This window comes from Symphalangus syndactylus, chromosome 10 (genome assembly GCF_028878055.3).
Source record: "Symphalangus syndactylus isolate Jambi chromosome 10, NHGRI_mSymSyn1-v2.1_pri, whole genome shotgun sequence".
Taxonomy (NCBI): Eukaryota; Metazoa; Chordata; class Mammalia; order Primates; family Hylobatidae; genus Symphalangus; species Symphalangus syndactylus.
Window position 1 is genome coordinate 17,376,508 of NC_072432.2, and position 20,376 is coordinate 17,396,883.

A 20,376-nucleotide genomic window follows, 5' to 3' on the forward strand; every position below is an offset into this window, starting at 1 on the left:
AATAGTAATTGGGCTCCAACTCATCAACCTATAAGTTAACTTCTGAAATATAAAATTTATAGAGGTTGTAGTACTGTCCTTAAATTTGTATATGAATTTAATTTATATTGTACTTGGTCTAAATCACAAGTTTATATAATTACCCAAAATTAAGATATGGAAAACACAACCGAAGAATTTATGAATAAATGAACAAATATTCTTACTGTATTAAAAATAACACATTTTCCTCAAAAATGATAGGTTTTCTTTAAAAAAAAAAAAAAAAAATTAGGCTGGGCACGGTGACTCACGCCTGTTAATCCCAGAACGCTGGGAGGCCAAGGTGGGCAGATCATCTAAGGTCAGGAGTTCAAGACCAGCCTAACCAACATGGTGAAACCCCCTCTCTACCAAAAATACAAAAATTAGCCAGGTGTGGTGGAGTACACCTATAATCCCAGGTACTCTGTAGGCTGAGGCAGGAGAATTGCTTGAACCTGAGAGGTGGAGGTTGCAGTGAGCTGAGATTGCACCACTGTACTCCAGCCTGGGTGACAGAGCAAGACTCAGTCTCAAAAAAATATATATATATACATATATATATCTTTTAGAAACAAGAATTTGGGCTGGGCACAGTGGTTCATGCCTGTAATCCTAACACTTTGGGAGGCTGATGCGGGAGGTTTACTTGAGGCTAGGAGTGCAAAACCAACCTGGCCAACATGGCAAGACCCCATCTCTATTTAAAAAAAAAAAAAAGAAAGAAACAAGAATTTGAGATGTAAACCAGAATATACATGAGTGAGAAGAGAACATTAACAAATGTATTATAAATCACAAGTAATTTAATTAATAAATTACTGTATTAAATATCACGGTCCATAAATTACTGAACCAAATTTATAAACTGTAGAAAATAACTCCCAGAATTAATGAGCAATCATTATCAATCATAAAAGTTACATGCAACGAGAATGTTCATATAATAGAATCCATCATATATCTTTAAATTTCCAAAAGCATTCTTATATGAATATAATCTAATTATGAACGTATCACTGGTATATGAATACCAAAATGTTTCTTCTCTAACAGTATTTTTTTTAAAACACATGCAATGTGTTAAATGATGCCAAACTGAATATTTCAGCTTATATACCTGAAAATACACAAGGAAACAATCAAGTTTCCGTTTGCTGGAACCTCTGTCAAAGTACTGGCCACATGTGTCCAGAATAGTGCATACGAGTCTAATTCTGAAAAGATGCTCAGGTGGGTCCAGGGAACTTGGAGAGCCATCAGGATTAACACCAAATGAGGTAAAAGAATACAGAGTTCTGAAAATAACAGCTGATTCCACCATTCGGTAATTGTAAAGTTCTCCTAAGAACTTGGCACTGCTGATGCGCCTCTGATTAAATTTAGGTTGATTAACCTAAAAGGCAACAAAAACACAGATTTTCATTAAAGAGGAGTAGTGTATATGAAAACAGGTTAAACTTGTGTCTGTAACTCGAAAATATCAGTTACTGAAAGAACACTGAATAGAGAAATGACAGATCTTTTCTAATAAAGTGGTCACTTCCAGGTGTCCTTTTCTCTCTCTAGGAAATGGCTATCTTTAAAGTGTTTTCATAAAAACAACATGTTAGATATTAAATTAACTATCATTGCATGAATTGTTTCTAAAACAGTTAAAATGTAATTCTACCCTTAACCTATTTTCTCTGCAATCAGTGAATTAAGGAAACAATAAATCTGGGTTTTACAGTAAGAGGAAACTGTCAGGCCGGGCACAGTAGCTCATGCCTGTAATCCTAGCACTTTGGGAGGCCAAGACAGGCGATCACCTGTGGTCAAGAGTTCGAGACCAGCCTGGCCAACATGGCAAAACCCCGTCTCTACTAAAAATACAAAAACATTAGCTAGGCGTGGAGGCGTGCTCCTGTAGTCCCAGCTACTCGGGAAGCTGAGACAGGGGAATTGCTTGAACCCAGGAGGCAGAGGTTGCAGTGAGCGGAGATCGTGCCAGTGCACTCCAGCCTGAGTGACAGAGCGAGACTCTGTCTCAAAAGGAAAAAAAAAAAGAGGAAAGTGTTTACAGAAAATTCTTATAAAATGATTATCAGCTTTTTCTAACTAATAAATTTACAGATTCCTATAACTTGAGTCTCAATAGTAACCTAGAAATAATAAATTCTCCACAAATTCCAATTGTGTGACATTAAAGAAAGTCTTGTTTACCTCCATTCCTAATCGAATATCTTCTAACACTCCATCCACAACGTGGATCCCAACATCCTCTTGGTAGAGCACTAGTCCTGCTAAGAGGTTGGCTACACAATGAATACTATTATATTTCACATTCCAGATGTTTATCATACAACAAATAACATAGTCTTTCACTTCTTGGTCCTGCCAGGGCAGCTTTCGCATCTGTCTCAAAACCTAAATAAAGAGAATTTTGTTTAAATTATTAAGTACACAGTAGTCTGACCAAATAATACAGAAATTTTGCTATGATTGTGCAGAGAACTTTTGAAATAGAAAATACATTAGAAATCCTCTATCGGCCTCTTCAGAAATAGAAAAAATGAGACTTTCTAATTAAGATAAAATGTATTATCATCTTTCCTAAATCCTTCCATAGTGCTCTCAAATTTTCTAGAGTTTTCAGGTCTTCAATCTAGGTGACTGTTCTCAGGTCATTAAAAGAAATATCCAATCAGGAGTTTGGAGTAGGTTTTTTTTTTTTTTTTCCCCAGACACAGTCTCACTCCGTCACCCAGGCTGGAATGCAGTAGCGCAATCTCGGCTCACTACAACCTCCGCCTCCATGGCTCAAGCAATCCTCCCACCTTAGTCCCCCAGATAGATGGGACTACAGGCACACAATAGCATGCCTGGCTAATTTTTGTATTTTTCGTAGAGGCGAGATCTCCCTACGTTGCCCAGGCTGGCCTCAAATCCCTGATCTCAAGTGATCCCTGTGCCTTGGCCTCCCAAAATGCTGGAATTACAGGCATGAGCCACCATGCCCAGCATGGAGTAGGTCTTTAAAAACAAAAACGGGCCAGGCGCAGTGGCTCACGCTTGTAATCCCAGCACTTTGTTAGGCCAAGGTGGGTGGATAATCCGAGGTCAGGAGTTCGAGACTAGCCTGGCCAACATGGCAAAACCCTGTCTCTACTGAAAATACAAAAATTAGCCAAGCACGGTGGTGGGCAACTGCAATCCTAGCTACCAGCGTGGCTGAGGCAAGAGAATCACTCCAACCTGGGAGGCAGAGGTTGCCGTGAGCTGAGACCCCACCACTGCTCTCCAGCCTGGGTGATAGAGTGAGACTCCATCTCAAACAAAAACAAAAACAAAAACCCAAGGTTTATGAAAAATAACATGTTCTCTTTGGTGCATCATTTGACATAAATAATCTCACTTTCTTTCTTTTCTTTTTTTCTTGAGACGGAGTCTCGCTCTGTCACCCAGGCTGGAGTGCAGTGGCATGATCTCAGCTCACTACAACCCTCTGCCTCCAGGGTTCAAGCAATTCTTATGCCTCAGCCTCCCGAGTAGCTGGGATTACAGGCATGCGCCAACACACTCGGCTAATTTTTGTATTTTTGGTAGAAATGAGGGTTTGCCATGCTGGCCAGGCTAGTCTCAAATTCCTGGTCTCAAGTGATCTGCCCACCTTGGCCTCCCAAAGTGTTGGCTCATAGGCATGAGCCACTATGCCAGCTAATAATCTCACTTAAAAAATAAAATTTAATAATTTAATAATAATAATAATAAAAAAATGAGCCACTATGCCAGCTAATAATCTCACTTAAAAAATAAAATTTAATAATTTAATAATAATAATAAAAAAATAAAAATTAATTTCCAACAAATAAATCCAAAGTCAACTGGCTAAAAGATCCCTTAAGGTGGAGGACACTGTATCAAGTCTGACGCTGTCCAACAACCTCAATTTCCTCATGTGTAAAACGGGGGATAACAAAAAAATACTTACTTCCTAGTTTATAGTAAAGACTAGGCAAGTTAAAAATATGTGAAGTACACAGGAAAGCGTCTGGCACATTATAAAAATGTTAGTGGCCAGGTGCAGTGGCTCACACCTGTAATTCCAACACTTTGGGAGGCTGAGGTGGGAGGAGGATTGCTTGAGACCAGGAGTTTGAGACCAGCCTGTGGAACACAGCAAGACCCCATCTCTATTACATTAAAATGTTTTTAAAAAAGTTAGCAATTACTATTTCAAAGTCTCTACTATAACAAGATAATCAGCAGAGCTCTAAACCATAATCAAAGTCTTTCCATTTTTCTCCTTATATAAAATGGATACTATTAGCTAATTGCAAAGTAATCCTTTCATCTCTACTCTCTATTATCATCCACAATTCATCTTTCAAACACTAAACATGACTCTGACATTTCCAATGAAGCTGGTATGAGAACTCATTTAGCCATTCTATACTTTTCAAACTTTTAGCCAATTCCAAAACTATCTGAAACAACTACTGCCTCTGACTGAGGAAGCTGGTTTCAATTTTCAAACCTGCAACATCATTCCTTATCACCTTCCATCCTAAAAAGAAAAAAATTCTACCCTGTATTATATGTCAAGTTGTAGAGTTCACCAAGAAATGTTTTGTTCAACATATCTTACTTAAAAGCAAAGTTTCTAACATGGTAACTACAATTATTAAGATAATAGGTCAGTGATTCTTTACCTTCACTGGAAATTAACCCCTGTTAAGAATCTAAAGAAAGCTACAGACCCTGTTTCCAGAAAAATACAAATAGCCAGAGACATTCAACATTATGAGATTTCAGAGGGATCATGGGCCTCTTATAAAGTCTACTAAAGGTTAGGATCCCATGTACTGATGCAAAATAATATTTAAGTACAAATTTATTATGGAATACCAGAGAGAAAGTAATAATTTCAAATAAAATCAAAATTTACTAGTTACTATTTCAATTAAAACAAAAAGTTATCATAAAAGGAAAACAAAACCTATGTCCCAAATATATATCATCGTAAGAATTCCTTCTTAGGATGACTTACACAGAGCCAACTGTAAAAGAACTTGAGCTCTACCCTCACTTCTCCTAGACTCTACATAAGCTTAGTACTACCACAAATCTCATGTTAACTATTAACTGCATGATTTCATAAGATTTACCTTCTCAGTGGTAACCTTAGAGAGATCCTTGTACAAAAGTTTCCGGACATATTCCTGGAGAGGAGGACGTTTCTTTTTCACGGTTTTTTCAGCTGGAGGCGGGTTGCAGTAGTAATATGCATTCTCTACCATTGTGACATATCTCGCATCAAGATGCATTGCTTGCTTCTTTCTCATCATTTGCTCCTGAAATAAAAAGTCCAAACTAATCAAAACACTTTCCTTCTAAGATTCCTTTACTCCTAACTAAACTTCTATTCTCAGTGATTTACTGTTTCAAAGTAATGGGTTAGAAAGGCGGCAAAGAAAGGACCGGGCACTGTGGCTCACGCCTATAATCCCAGCACTTTGGGAGACTGAGACGGCAGGATCACTTGAACCCAGGAGTTCGAGACCAGCTTGGGCAACATGACAAAACCCCATCTCTACAAAAGACACAAAAATTAGCCAGGTGTGGTGGTGCACAACTGTAGTCCCAGCTACTTGGGAGGTTGAGGTGGGTGGACAGCTTGAGCCCAGGAGGTGGAGGCCGCAGTAAGCCATGACTGGCACTGCACTCCAGCCTGGGCAAGAGCAAGACCCTGTCTCTTAAAAAAACAAAACAAAACAAAAACACACAGAGAGGTGGGGGTGGTGAGATAAAAACAATCAACAGGCATATCAAAGAGCATGTAAGCACACTAACTGTTATACTACTTACCATTTTTAGAACATACTAGCCCATGACTACTTAGCCTTAAGTTTCATCCAACAAAATACTCAGAGAACTTTTCTACCAAGGTAACTTCTTTCATAACCTTGCCAAAAAAACATGAACTTTAAGGAATGCAAGGCTCGAATATACAAGTGAGTGACAATAAGGACTAAAAATATAAATAAAGGGCTGACTATAGCTGTTCAAAGTACAACTAAGAATTCATTCTCAAGGCTCCAATGTTGTATCAGATACCTGACATGTCTCTACAAAAAAGTAAAAGTCCCCAAGGTCTTATAATGTGTCTAGGGTTGCTCAGTACCAGCTCAGAAGAGGTAATTAACAAATACAGATCTAGTCACTCACCATCTACTTCATGGTTTCTCAGCCTCGGCACTACTGACATTTCGAATTGGATAATTTGTTGTGGGGGATTATTCTGTGCATTGTGGAATGTTTTACAGCCACTCTGGCCTCTACCCACTAGATGCCAGTTGAGAACCACTGACAAGGTGAAGATCTTTCAACAGCACTCTTAATTCTTAAAACAGCATCATACCAAGCATTAAGATTACTGAATAATTAAGTCATTTTAAAAACATCTGCTGGGCGCAGGGGCTCAAGCCTATAATCCTAGCAACTCGGGAAGCTGAGGTGAGAGAGTCTCTTGAGACCAGGAGTTTGAGACTAGCCTGGGCAACAAAGTGAGACCCCCTCTCTACATTAGAATAAAATAAAGTAAAATAAAATAAAATAAATAGCTGGGCACAGTAGTAAGTACCTGTAGTCCCAGCTACTCGGGAAGCTGAAGCAGGAGGATCATGTGAACCCAGAAGCTCGAGGCTATAGTAAGCTATGATCATGTCACTGCACTCCAGCCTGGGTGATGGAGTGAGACCCCATCTCTAAAATAAAAAATAACAGAATAAAAGAAAAACAAAGTAAAAAATTACCCAGGCATGGTAGTGTGCACTGTCATCCCAGCTACTCAGGAAACTGAGGTGAGAGGACTGCTTGAGGACTGCCTGAATCCAGGAGTTCAAGGCCGCAGTGAGCTATGATCATGCCACTGCACTCCAGCCTGGAAGACAAGCCTAAGACCTTACCTCAAAAAAAAAAAAAAAAAAAAAAAAAAAAAAAGAAAGAAAAAGAAAGAAAAGAAAAGTAGCCAGGTACAGTGGCTCATGCCTGTAATCCCAACACTTTGGGAAGCCAAGACAAGAGGATCCCTTGAGGCCGGGAGCTCGAGAGCAGTCCTAGCCATGTACTGAGACCCTGTCTCTATAAAATAAAAAAATTAGCCAGGTATGGTGGTGTGCATCCATAGTCCCAGCTACTCGGGAGGCTGACGCGGAAGGATCACTTGAGCCCAGGAGCTGGAGGCTGCAGTGAGCTACAATCACACCACTGCACTCCAGCCTGGGCAACACCGGGAGATCCTGTCTCAAAAAAAAAAAAAAAAAAAATTTACTTGGTACTTATTAGTGTTATGCACTATGGCAGGTGCGGGAAACTCATCAGTGAACAGGACAGACATGATTCCTACTTGCAAGAAACTTAACAGTCTGGTGTCAGAAGACAGAATAAAATCAACAAATAAATCAACTACTATTCTTATCAATAATAATTGCAACAATAGTATGAACAATAAGTACTGAGATCCGAAACAAGAGAGAACCTACTTTAGTTCAGGGTGGGTTAGGGAAGGTTTTTCTGAGAAAGTGACATTTAAACTAGGATCTGAAGGATAACAAAGGCTGAAGAACCACAGGAAGAGCATGCGTACAGAGGCCCAAGGAGAAAGAAAGGCAGATGTGGCACAGAACAGAAGGCCAGTGTGTTCCTAGCAGGGAGCAGCAGAAGAGGGAAGACGAGGGAGGGGCCGGGTAATAGAGAGCACTGCACAGCAAGATGAGACGGCTGGGTTTAAGTGTGCAGAGGGAGATCACTGACAAGCTTCAAGCGGTGTATTGGACTGGGGTGCTGGGTGGTGATGGATTTCAAGTTGTGTGTGTACGTGAGCTCAAGGTGGGCGGGGGCTGTATCTTTTTCACTGTCACACACGTAGCACCTAAAACAGTGCCCGACAGACATGCAATTCATATTTAACGCATGAATAAATGAATGAATTTTTAAAAACATATTCACTCTTTCCTATGGACTGCTTTTCTATCTGTGCAAAATCATCATATACTAGGAGAAAGTTTTGCTATTTATAAGTTCAACTGTGGGTACACCAAGTTTCAAAACTGTTTCTCGTCTCCTAGGATTTCTATAGTACACTGACTGTAGCTAAGCTCCTATACTGATGCATCTCTGTATTATAATTAGTGAATGCCTGTTACATATTCAGTCTTCCAAACAGACAAGAAAACACTCCCACATTTAAAAGAGCTAGAGATTTAATGACCACACCCTATAAGTTCTTTGGACAAAATAGAATGCATCATTTAACTTATCACTCATACACAGATAATCCAGCTTTTAATCTCAATTAGTCTCAACCTGTTAGCTGGCCTGCTTTAGAACCTTTCCCCTCCACACACACACTCAAGCATACCCCAAACTAATTTTAACATTAGCCAAGAATAATTTTGAAGGCAAACCAGTTAAAAGGTTATGCCTTCTCAAATAAATGTGAATACATTTTAGATGATCCCATAAGCACTGATGTGCTTCAAACCAAACTCGTCATCTGTTCCCTCCCCTTTATTCCCTCATGTCTGTGACTGGCACCATCATCTGCTCAGATGCCCATGGCAGAATTTTAGTCTTATCTTAGGGTACTTTCTGCTTTCTCATCCCTTATATCTCACCACCAAGTCTCCTCAGTTTTAACTCCTAAAAATTTTCATATAGCTAGTCAGAACTCTCCAGCTTCTCCCCAACCATCCATACCCCAATTCATTTCTTCATTGTTGTCCCCCTGGGTTTCTGAAACAGCCTTTTGACTGTTCTTTCTACCTCTGGTTTCAGCAGTTATCGCCTCCATACTAATCTTTCTAAAAACATGAATCTGATCATATCCACCCTACCTGCTTAATTAAAATCCTTCAACAGTTATTCACTGCCACCAGGAAAAAAAACTCAAGCTCCTTAGCATGGCACTCTGGGCTCCTTATAAACTAGTGTGTGCCTACCCTTCTCTCCAGTCTTACCTGCAGCTGTTTTATTCAACTGGTTTCTCTTCTCTGCCTTTAAGACTCAGCTTAGATCTCTAAAACAAAAACTGCTTTTTCCAAGAACCCTTTCCTGATACAGTAAATTAGGTGCCTCTTCTACCTACACCCAAAATACTCTAGGCTTATACATTTGCCATAATGTATTTTTTTAAATTTCCCATAATGTATTTCAATTCTCTATTTATTTGCTGACTGTCCTATTAGGCTATAAACTACGCAAGGACAGAAACTCTTCCAACTTTATATTCCAAGGGTCTAGCACAGAGTTCACACTCCATAAATACTATCAAGCCATTAGGGGAGATCTTTCCTACTCTCAGTCTGGTTTAAGTACCTCCACCATGAGCCCACAGTATCCTCAGCAGCCCTCCATTACAGCATCTACAACACTGTATTAGAATTATGTAGTTAACTCTCACCCATTAGAGGTGAACAACTTTGAAGTTAGTAATTATATTTCATTTCTTTTTATCATCCCTCCTATCCAGCTGTGAGTATTCATTCATTCATTCACTCATTCGTTCATTCATTCATTCATTCATTCGAGACAGGGTCTCATTCTGTCGCCCAGGCTGGAGTGCAGGGGCGAGATCATGGCTCCTGCAGCCTTGGTCTCCCAAGTTCCAGAGATCCTCCTGCCTCAGCCTTCTGAGTAGCTGGGACTACAGGAAAGCGCCACCACGCCTGGCTAGTTCCAAAATGTGTTTGTAGAGAGGAGGTCTCACTATGTTGCCGAGGCTGGTATTTTATAAGTGCTGGGAATACAGGTGTGAGCCACTGCGCCTGGCCTTAATTTTAAAATAAATATATTTAAGCTTACATTTTATGTGCTTACATGACACATGAATAATGGTTTGAGATGCACCAAAACATTCATAACAGAACAAAAACATTCATAAACATGGCTCTAACAAAACAGTATTGGGTGCCTGCTCATCTGCATCATTTGTTAAAAGTGTTACAGGTTGAACTTAATTACCCCTTGCAATACTGTGAACTCGCTGGTAGCCAAGTGAGAAAAATGTCTACAGCTCTCCAGGGATGGCAACTCATATGTATGGGGTGCTCCAGTTTAGGTAGAAATGTTTGTATTTGTATGAAAGAATAAGATATTCAATATTTTCAACCTCTGAAGCACAGGTAAATCAAGAACCTCTAGCTCTTACCAGGATCCTCAAGCCCTTACCAAAAGTACACTGGTCCTCAGGTGAGATTCTGGAGATCTGAAAAGAAACCGTCCACATGTCTCCAGCAGGGTGCATGCCATTTCAATATGGTGATGAGAGAAGTCTGACAGAAGCATCTGCAACAGGAAGAATGATGAAAACTACAAAGGCAACTCTTCAATCCTAGTAGAAAAGAAATTGTCATACATCTAATGTGTGTAACAACTTGGAAAATGTAAAAAACAGAAGTGAGTCTACTTGGGTTCACTGCTGGGCATCTTTTGTGTTCTGCCATTAATTTTTATTGAAAAACTTCAACATATTTGACGTCTTTCACAGAAAGATATGTGGAAACGAATGTCAAAGCCCTTTCTATATTTATTATTAGATGTTTTGTATTTACACACATGCCACATACACAGCAGACATTTTCTCAATGCCTTTTGTCTTGGTCTATGTATTTATTTTCCAAAATTCTCACTACAAAAGTATTATTTGCTCATTATATGAATTACAGACACAACATATCACTAGAACATTTTAGTATTTACCCTCCTAATCATTTATGCATATTTCTAAACTAAAACAGATTGAGACATTTGAGAACTTGGTTTCTATTGTATCATTTAATCACTTGGTTTTTCTGGCTTACTAGGAAAATTTTTTTGTGTCCTTTTTTGTCCTTCTATGGCATGATTTGCAAAGTATATAGTACACATAATATGAACTAGATTAAAACTTACTTGATTCTTATCCATCACCCCAGTTGCCTCCCATTTCTTGCTACAGGTGAAGTATCCCTTATCTCAAATGCCTGGGACCAGAAATGTTTCAGATTTCCAATTTTCTGAGATTGTGGAATACAGTATTTGCACATACATAATGACAGAGCCTGAGGATGGGCTCTCTCTACACACAAAATTCATTTATGTCTCATATAACCTTATAAACATAGCTTGAAAGTAACTTTATACAATATATATTTTATATGAAATAAAGTTTTGACTGTTTTGACTGTGACTTGTCACATGAAGTCGGGTGACGTGCCATAATGGTACTCAAAAAGTTTTGAATTTTGGAGGATTTCAAATTTTGGATCTTCAGATTAGGAATGCTCATCAACCTGTATTATAAAAATGGTGGGACACACATCATTGTAGAGAAATCTGTGGACATATTTATGATTATTTCCTTAAAATGAATTCCTGGGAAACAAAGTTCTGTGTCCAAAAAAATGTACATTCTTCATATATATTTTTAAGAATTAGTACAAAGAAATACACCAATACATTTAAACAATTCACAGCATATTCCTTTCAATTTCAGCACTCAGAACATTTTCATAATCCCTTCTATAATGCTATCTGGAATTTACCTAAATATACTTATCAGTATACTAGTTTCCAGAGATGCTCTAAGAAGGATTAGGAAACTTATCCCTTCAATATTTACAATACTTATTAGTATTTTATTTTATTTTATTTTATTTACTTATTTTTGAGACGGAGGATGGCTCTGTCGCCCAGGCTGGAGTACAGTGGCGCAATCTCCGCTCACTGTAAGCTCCGCCTCCCGGGTTCACGCCATTCTCCTGCCTCAGCCTCCTGAGTAGCTGGGACTACAGGCACCTGCCACCACTCCCGGCTAATTTTTTGTATTTTTAGTAGAGACGGAGTTTCACCGTGTTAGCCAGGATGGTCTCGATCTCCTGACCTTGTGATCCGCCCGCCTCGGCTTCCCCAAGTGCTGGGATTACAGGCGTGAGCCACCACACCCGGCCTCTATTAGTATTTTAAACACTCTAAGAAGTCATGCATTAAAAAAACTGTTCAATTTTGTTTACTTCAGGATGTTCCAAATGTATTTGAATCCATGAGACCTATTTTATGTGACATATCTATTAAGATCTCAAGGAAATCAAGTTGATGAAAAATTTGTTACAGAAAAAAACAACCTTAGTAATGGAATGATCACTTTCAAATGCAGAAGAATTATTCCATCTATTCCCCAGCAGCTTTACCACATATAATTAATTACCATTACTAATTAATTTCTACTTTAATTCTATTTGGACAAAAAACATAATCTGAGTAATTTCAATCTTCCAAATTTTCTAAGACTTTATGACTGATTTTGGTAAATAATCCATAGGCATTTGAAAACATTGTAAATTCTGCTGCTGTTGGATATAGTATAAATTAGATCACCATTGGTAACTGTGTTGTTCCAATACTGTATATACTTACTTGTTCTGTCTGCCTGTTGTTTCAGCTATTGAGAGGTGTTTTCAAGTCTCTCACTATGATTGTAAGATATTTACTCTGTTACTTGCCCATTTTTGCTTTACATATTTTGAAGCCATGTTATTGGTTGCATACTGATTCAGAAAGGTAATCTTTTCCTGTTAAAATAACCTCTTTATCATTACAAACCAGCCTTATTTCTTTCTTTTTTTTTTTTTTTTTTGAGACGGACTTTCACTCGTTACCCAGACTGGAGTGCAATGGTGTGATCTTGGCTCACCAGAACCTCTGCCTCCTGGGTACAAGTGATTCTCCTCCCTCAGCCTCCCGAGTACCTGGGATTACAGGTGCGCAGGCACAACGCCTGGCTAATTTTGTATTTTTAGTAGAGACAGGGTTTCTCCATGTTGGTCAGGCTGGTCTCGAACTCCCAATCTCAGGTGATCTGCCTGCCTCAGCCTCCCAAAGTGCTAGGATTAAAGGCATGAGCCACCATGCCCAGCCCTTTATTTCTAATAATACCTCATGCCTTTGTCAAAAGTGTTACAGTTTGAATTTAATTACCCCTTGTAATACTGTGAACTCACTGGTAGCCAACTGAGAAAAAATTTCTACAGCTCTCCAGGGATGGGAACTCATACGTATGGGATGTTCCAATTTAGGTAGAAATGTTTGTATTCACATGACAGAGTAAGATAACTACCACCAGTCAATATTTTTAACCTCTACAATAATACAGAGAAACCAGCTTTCATTTTATTAGTATTTGTATAGCATATTTTCCCCCCTTTTTAATTTTTCTCATCTTCATATTTAAGGGTAACTCTGTTGTAGATAGCTCCTAGTAGTTGTTTTTATCAAGTTATATATTTTTAAGGCTTTTACTTGATGTATTTCACCCTTTTTAGATTTCATGTAATTACTGGTAGAACTGCATAAGTATCTAAGATCTTACTATTTGTTTTGTATTTTGCACACCTGTTTAATGTTACTTTTTCTTCCTTTCTTGGTCTTCTTTTGGATTAATCAAATATTAAATTATTTCACTTTATCCACCATTTATAATTAAAACTTTACACTTTTCAATTAAAAACAATCAACTAATTCAGCACTAACCTTTAAACAATGTAGTGTGTCACTTTTGGTGAACATCTTAAACTTAGTTAGTTCTCCTATAAAACGAACAGTTTTATTCTTTGTTTCAATATTGATCTGGTCTTTTTTCCGTACCTAAAAATTAAGAGAGAAAAAGATAATGCTTAATCAACATTTTGAATCTCTGTGATAAAAACTATTATTTTAATGCATTCGAATTCACTCCAGATTTTTTTTTTTTTTTTTTTTTTTTTGAGACGGAGTTTTGCTCGTCACCCAGGCTGGAGTGCAATGGCGCAATCTCGGCTCACTGCAACCTCTGCCTCCTTGGTTCAAGCAATTCTCCTGCTTCACCCTCCCAAGTAGCTGGGATTACAGATGCCCACCACCACACCCGGCTAATTTTTTGTATTTTTAGTAGAGACGGGATTTCATCATGTTGGCCAGGCTGGTCCCGAACTCCTGACCTCAGGTAATCCACCCACCTTGGCCTCTCAAAGTGCTGGGATTAGAGGTGTGAGCCACCGTGCCCAGCCCACTCCAGATATTTTTAATACATATGGGTAAAATTTCTTGCTATAGGCCAGGTGTGGTGGCTCACGCCTGTAATCCCAGCACTTTGGGAGGCCAAGGCTGGCGGATCACGAGGTCAGGAGTCCGAGACAGCCTGGCCAAGATGGCGAAACCCTGTCTCTACTAAAAATACAAAAATTAGCCAGGTGTGGTGGCCAGCGCCTGTAATCCCAGCTACTTGGGAAGCTGAGGCAGGAGAACTGCTTGAACCCCGGAGGCGGAGGTTGCAGTGAGCCAAGATCGTGCCACTGCACTCCAGCCTGGGTGACAAGAGCAAGACTCCATCTCAAAAGAAAAAAAAAATTCTTGTTATATCCAAACTATTGTAAGTTAAAGAAAAAGTTGCTCTGTATAACACCAGTCCCAAGAAGTGCTCTGCAAAACAGTTCCATGGTCAAGTAATTTGGAGAAAAAAATGAATTTTACCAGGCCTAAGGAGGCTCTTAAATAAGGAAAACTTTAAGTCAATGTTTTTCAAATTTATTTGGCAACACGAACCTCCTTTTTCAAATGTTAACTGCTATTAGTTAACATCCCATTAAATTAATACTATAAGGAACACACTTTAGGAAATGCTGCTTTAAAAATAAGAATTCCAAGTGCTCACCTAAGCAAAACTGGTATTAAGGCTGGCTAGTGCATTGTAATCATAAACTATGCTGCACTTTTATTATAAATACATTACAAGGAAAGAGCCAATATAATCACTGTTCTTTTTTATCACCAGTCATGGTTGTATGTCAAAGTTTAAGTCCTTTGCACACGTAAGTCCTCTAGTTGGGCACAAATTTCAAGAATTATCAGATGCAACAAAATCCTGCTGCAACAGTACAATGCAAACAGACACATCAAGATAAATGTAATTGGATTTAACCTCAGAATTCCATTTTCATCGGAAAACCAAACCTACAGTCTAGAAAACTTTCATTTTAACACCAGTGACCATAATGTGGTGCCCTGAATTAGTTTAGCACTTTCTTTTCTTGTTTTCTGAGACAGTCTCACTCTGTCGCCCAGGCTGAAGTGCAGTGGCACAATCTTGGCTCACCGCGACCTCCACCTCCTGGGTTAAAGAGATTTTTGTGCTTCAGCTCCTGAGTAGCTGTGATTACAGGCGTGTCCCATCACGCCCGGCTAAATTTTTGTATTTTTAGTAGAGATGGGGTTTCACAATGTTGCCCAGGCTGGTCTCAAACTCCTGGCCTCAAGTGATCCATCCACCTAGGCTTCCCAAAATGCTGGGATTACAGGCGTGAGCCACCACAATCAGCCTAGAACTTTTTTTTTTTTCTTTTTTTGAGACAGAGTCTCACACTGTTGCTCAGGCTGGAGTGCAATGGCGCGATCTCAGATCACTGCAACCTCTCTGCCTCTCGGGTTCAAGTGATTCTCCTGCCTCAGCCTCCCAAGTACCTGGGATTACAGGCGCCCACCACCATGCCTGGCTAATTTTTTGTATTTTTAGTAGAGACGGGGTTTCACTATGTTGGTCAGGCTGGTCTCGAACTCCTGACCTCGTGATCCGCCCACCTCGGCCTCCAAAAGTGCTGGGATTATAGGCGTGAGACACTGCTCCCAGCCAGAACTTTTTTTTTAATGACATCATTTAAGTATACAAAATAGTTTTGCAATTACAGACAAATATGAAATAGAATGTCTCATTTTTAATATTAAACAAAATGATACTGAATAAACTTGACTGCTTATTATTAGCCTTGTAATTTACAAAGAAGTACAGCCTTCATAAAGAAACTTTCACAAATAAGTGTTTCATATACATGCACGTAAAAAACTTCTCTTATTAATTTACCTTATTTTCTGAGCTTCGAGGATTGATTGAGTGTGCACTGTGGACCAGCTTTGCTGGATTTCAATCCTAGCACTATTACTTACACTTACTGCCTGTTACTTAACCTGTGTCTCAATGTCCTTATCTGTAAATTGGACCTAATAGGGTTGTGAGTCTTAAATAAGATAATACTTGTAAAGCACATAAAACAGTGCTTTGGACCAGTAAGGGTTCAATAAATATTACCTATCACTAATTTTATCCTTCCTTGTATATTTGTATCTCTAATACATGGGCACTAAATAAATGTTTGCTGGAAAATAACTGAAAAGCTAAAGCTTAATATACATATTGCAGTGACATGAAAGAGCAAAAGTTCTAGAGTTAGAATGTCTGTCCTCTTAAGATCACTTTATGGGATATATTATCTTGAGCAAGTCATATAAACTCCCTGAGCCTGTCTGCCCACTTGGTAAAGTAAGGATAATGATGATGATGGTAGTGACTACACTTCACTTGGTACTAAGCAATTAATGTACAGGACAAAAGAAGATTATACAACTTTTAAAATGATGTTTAAGGAATATTTTAATGACAGGGTAAAATGCTTCCGAGAAATAACAGAAAATTATACATAAAATATAATTCATTCATGAAAAACTATAGAGAAAAAAAGGTAAAAATAAAACTAAAAAAAAACCACCAAAATGTTGAGAGTTTGCTATTAAGTAATGAAACTCGGATTTTTCTTTCCTTTTTTTTACTTCAAACGTTTTCTAAATTACACTGATCTTGTGTCTTTGTTTGGGAAAACACATAAGAAAGCACATCAAAAACTACACACTAAAACTGGCCGGGCATGGTGGCTCACTTGAGGTGAGGAGTTTGACACCAGCCTGGCCAACATGGTGAAACCCTGTCTCTACTAAAACTACAAAAATTAGCCAGGCATGGTGGCACGTGCCTGTAATCCCAGGTACTCGGGAGGCTGAGGCACAAGAATTGCTTGAACCTGGGAGGGGGAGGTTGCAGGGAGCTGAGATCATGCCACCACACTCCAGCCTGTGTGACAGAGTGAGACTCGAACTCAAGGATGCATATCCTCTTCATCATCTGCTATGGAATATCACACCATTTTAAGCATTACTAAGCATTCTAGTTTTCAAAACATGTTAACATGCTGTATCATCCACATCATATATTTACATTAATTCTAATTATTCTGAAATATTATAATGGTTAAGGAGGTTAGATCTAATAAAAATGACAAAATTATACAATATTTAAATGAAGTGTTATAAATCAATGATCTCACTCCCTCATTTTCAGATGAGAAAACTGAAGGCTTTTTAAAAGGTTGTAACTTATAAAAATGGCTAACACTCTCATTCCTCATTCAACATTTTTCACACTCATTTCTTTCTTTTTTTTTTTTTTTGAGACAGAGTTTTGCTCTTATTGCCCAGGCTGGAGTGCAATGGCGCAATCTCGGCTCACCATAACCTCCGCCTCCAGGGTTCAAGTGATTCTCCTGCTTCAGCCTCCCAAGTAGCTGGGATTAAAGGCATGTGCCACCATGTCTGGCTAACTTTGTATTTTTAGTCGAGATGGGGTTTCTCCATATTGGTCAGGCTGGCCGAACTCCTGACCTCAGGTGATCCACCCGCCTCGGCCACCCAAAGTGCTGGGATTATAGGCGTGAGCCACCGCGCCTTGTCTTCACTCTCATTTCTTAAAACCTTACGATCAAAAATATGTCAAAACACTTCTGGATGAATTCACAATGTAACATTTTCTATATATTTGTAGTTCAGCAATGCCTCTTGTAAGATTTTACTTATATAATCAATCATCCATAGCAAAAATGTGGCTTGCAACTCTGCTAAAGACAACTAAAATTTAGATTAATTGAATAACAAAGTTCGTATACACTAATTAAAACTCTTCAGGCTGGGCACAGTGGCTCATGCCTATAATCCCAGCACTTTGGGAGTCCAAGGCAGGTAGATCACTTAAGGTCAGGAGTTTGAGATCAGCCTGGTCAACATGGTAAAACCCCGCCTCTGCTAAAAGTACAAAAATTGGCCAGGTATAGTGGCCTGTGCCTGTAGTCCCAGTTACTTGGGAAGCTGAGGCAGGAGAATCATTTGAACCCAGAAGGCTAAGGTTACAGTGAGCCAAGATCAGGCCACTACACTCCACCCCAGGTAACAGAGCAAGACTCCGTCTCAAAAAAAAAAAAACAAAAACAAAAACAAAAAAACACTCTTCAGATATGTCAACACACATGAACTGTAAGGATTTCCTAACGCCTATCATTTACCACTTTCCTACAGAAAGAACCCTCTGTTCTAGTCAAGCTGGCCCCTCTAGAAGGGCCAAATAGATATTCACCCAAATAGAGATTTTCTATCCTCCATAATTTGCTCACTTTGTTTTACATGAAGTTTATTCATTCATCAAACTTTTCTGAAAACCTACTGTAGGCTAAACATAAAATCAGTACTGACTCTATAAATAGGTAAATTTGCCTTGACATAAAACTGTCTTTTTTATTATTATACTTTAAGTTCTGGGGTGCATGTGCACAATGTGCAGGTTTGTTACATATGTATACATGTGCCATGTTGGTGTGCTGCACCCGTTAACTCATCATTTACATTAGGTATATCTCCTACATTAGGGATATGCTATCCCTCCCACCTCCCTCCACCCCACAACAGGCCCCGGTGTGTGATGTTCCCCTCCCTGTGTCCAAGTGTTCTCATTGTTCAATTCCCACCTATGAGTGAGAACGTGCACTGCTTGGTTTTCTGTCCTTGCGATAGTTTGCTCAGAATGATGGTTTCCAGCTTCATCCATGTCCCTACAAAGGATACGAACTCATCCTTTTTTATGGCTGCATAGTATTCCATGGCGAATATGTGCCACATTTTCTTAATCCAGTCTATCACTGATGGGCATTTGGGTTGGTTCCAAGTCTTCGCTTTTGTGAATACTGCCACAATAAGCATACGTGTGCGTGTATCTTTATAACAGCATGATTTATAATCCTTTGGGTATGTATCCAGTAATGGGATGGCTCGGTCAAATGGTATTTCTAGTTCTAGATCCTTGAGGAATTGCCACACTGTCTTCCACAATGGTTGAACTAGTTTACAGTCCCACCAACAGTGTAAAAGTGTTCCTATTTCTCCACATCCTCTCCAGCACCTGTTGTTTCCTGACTTTTTAATGATGGCCATTCTAACTGGTGTGAGATGGTATCTCATTGTGGTTTTGACTTGCATTTCTCTGATGGCCAGTGATGATGAGCATTTTTTCATGTGTCTGTTGGCTGCATAAATGTCTTCTTTTGAGAAGTGTCTGTTCATATCCTTTGCCCAATTTTTGACGGGGTTCTTTGATTTTTTCTTGTAAATTTGTTTAAGTTCTTTGTAGATTCTGGATATTAGCCCTTTGTTAGATGGGTAGATTGCAAAAATTTTCTCCCATTCTGTAGGTTGCCTGTTCACTCTGATGGTAGTTTCTTTTGCTGTGCAGAAGCTCTTTAGTTTAATTAGATTCCATATGTCAATTTTAGCTTTTGTTGCCATTGCTTTTGGTGTTTTAGTCATGAAGTCCTTGTCCATGCCTGTGTCCTGAATGGTACTGTCTAGGTTTTCTTCTAAGGTTTTTATGGTTTTAGGTCTAACATTTAAGTCTTTAATCCATCTTGAATTAATTTTTGTGTAAGGTGTAAGGAAGGGATCCAGTTTCAGCTTTCTACATATGGTTAGCCAGTCTTCCCAGCACTATTTATTAAACAGAGAATCCTTTCCCCATTTCTTGTTTTTGTCAGGTTTGTCAAAGATCAGATGGTTGTAGATGTGTGGTATTATTTCTGAGGGCTCTGTTCTGTTCCATTGGTCTATATCTCTGTTTTGGTACTAGTACTATGCTGTTTTGGTTACTGTAGCCTTGTAGTATAGTTTGAAGTCTGGTTGCACGATGCCTCCAGCTTTATTCTTTTTGCTTAGGATTGTCTTGGCAATGCGGGCTCTTTTTTGGTTCCATATCAAGTAGTTTTTCCCAATTCTGTGAAGAAAGTCATTGGTAGTTTGATGGGGATGGCATTGAATCTATAAATTACCTTGGGCAGTATGGCCATTTTCATGATATTGATTCTTCCTATCCATGAGCATGGAATGTTCTTCCATTTGTTTGTGTCCTCTTTTATTTCGTTGAGCAGTGGTTTGTAGTTCTCCTTGAAGAGGTCCTTCACGTCCCTTGTAAGTTGGATTCCTAGGTATTTTATTCTCTTTGAAGCAATCGTGAATGGGAGTTCACTCATGATTTGCCTCTCTGTTTGTTATTGGTGTATAGGAATGCTTGTGATTTCTGCACATTGATTTTGTATCCTGAGACTTTGCTAAGTTGCTTATCAGCTTAAGGACATTTTGGGCTGAGACGATGGGGTTTTC

The 20,376-nt window shown here is 39.0% G+C and overlaps 1 protein-coding gene across 5 annotated transcripts in view; it reads right to left on the minus strand.

The window, feature by feature from the left end:
* The window catches only part of UPF2 (UPF2 regulator of nonsense mediated mRNA decay), a 122,202-nt gene that overhangs the window by 34,107 nt on the left and 67,719 nt on the right, over window positions 1-20,376 (minus strand). For all 5 annotated transcript variants that reach the window (XM_055296509.2, XM_063610071.1, XM_055296508.2 and 2 more), the window contains 5 exons: window positions 13,573-13,686; window positions 10,234-10,350; window positions 5,172-5,357; window positions 2,227-2,430; window positions 1,142-1,417 (listed from right to left, as the gene is read on the minus strand). In XM_055296509.2, coding sequence (XP_055152484.1) covers window positions 1,142-1,417; window positions 2,227-2,430; window positions 5,172-5,357; window positions 10,234-10,350; window positions 13,573-13,686 — 897 coding nt within the window. The remainder of the gene's footprint in view (window positions 1-1,141; window positions 1,418-2,226; window positions 2,431-5,171; window positions 5,358-10,233; window positions 10,351-13,572; window positions 13,687-20,376) is intronic.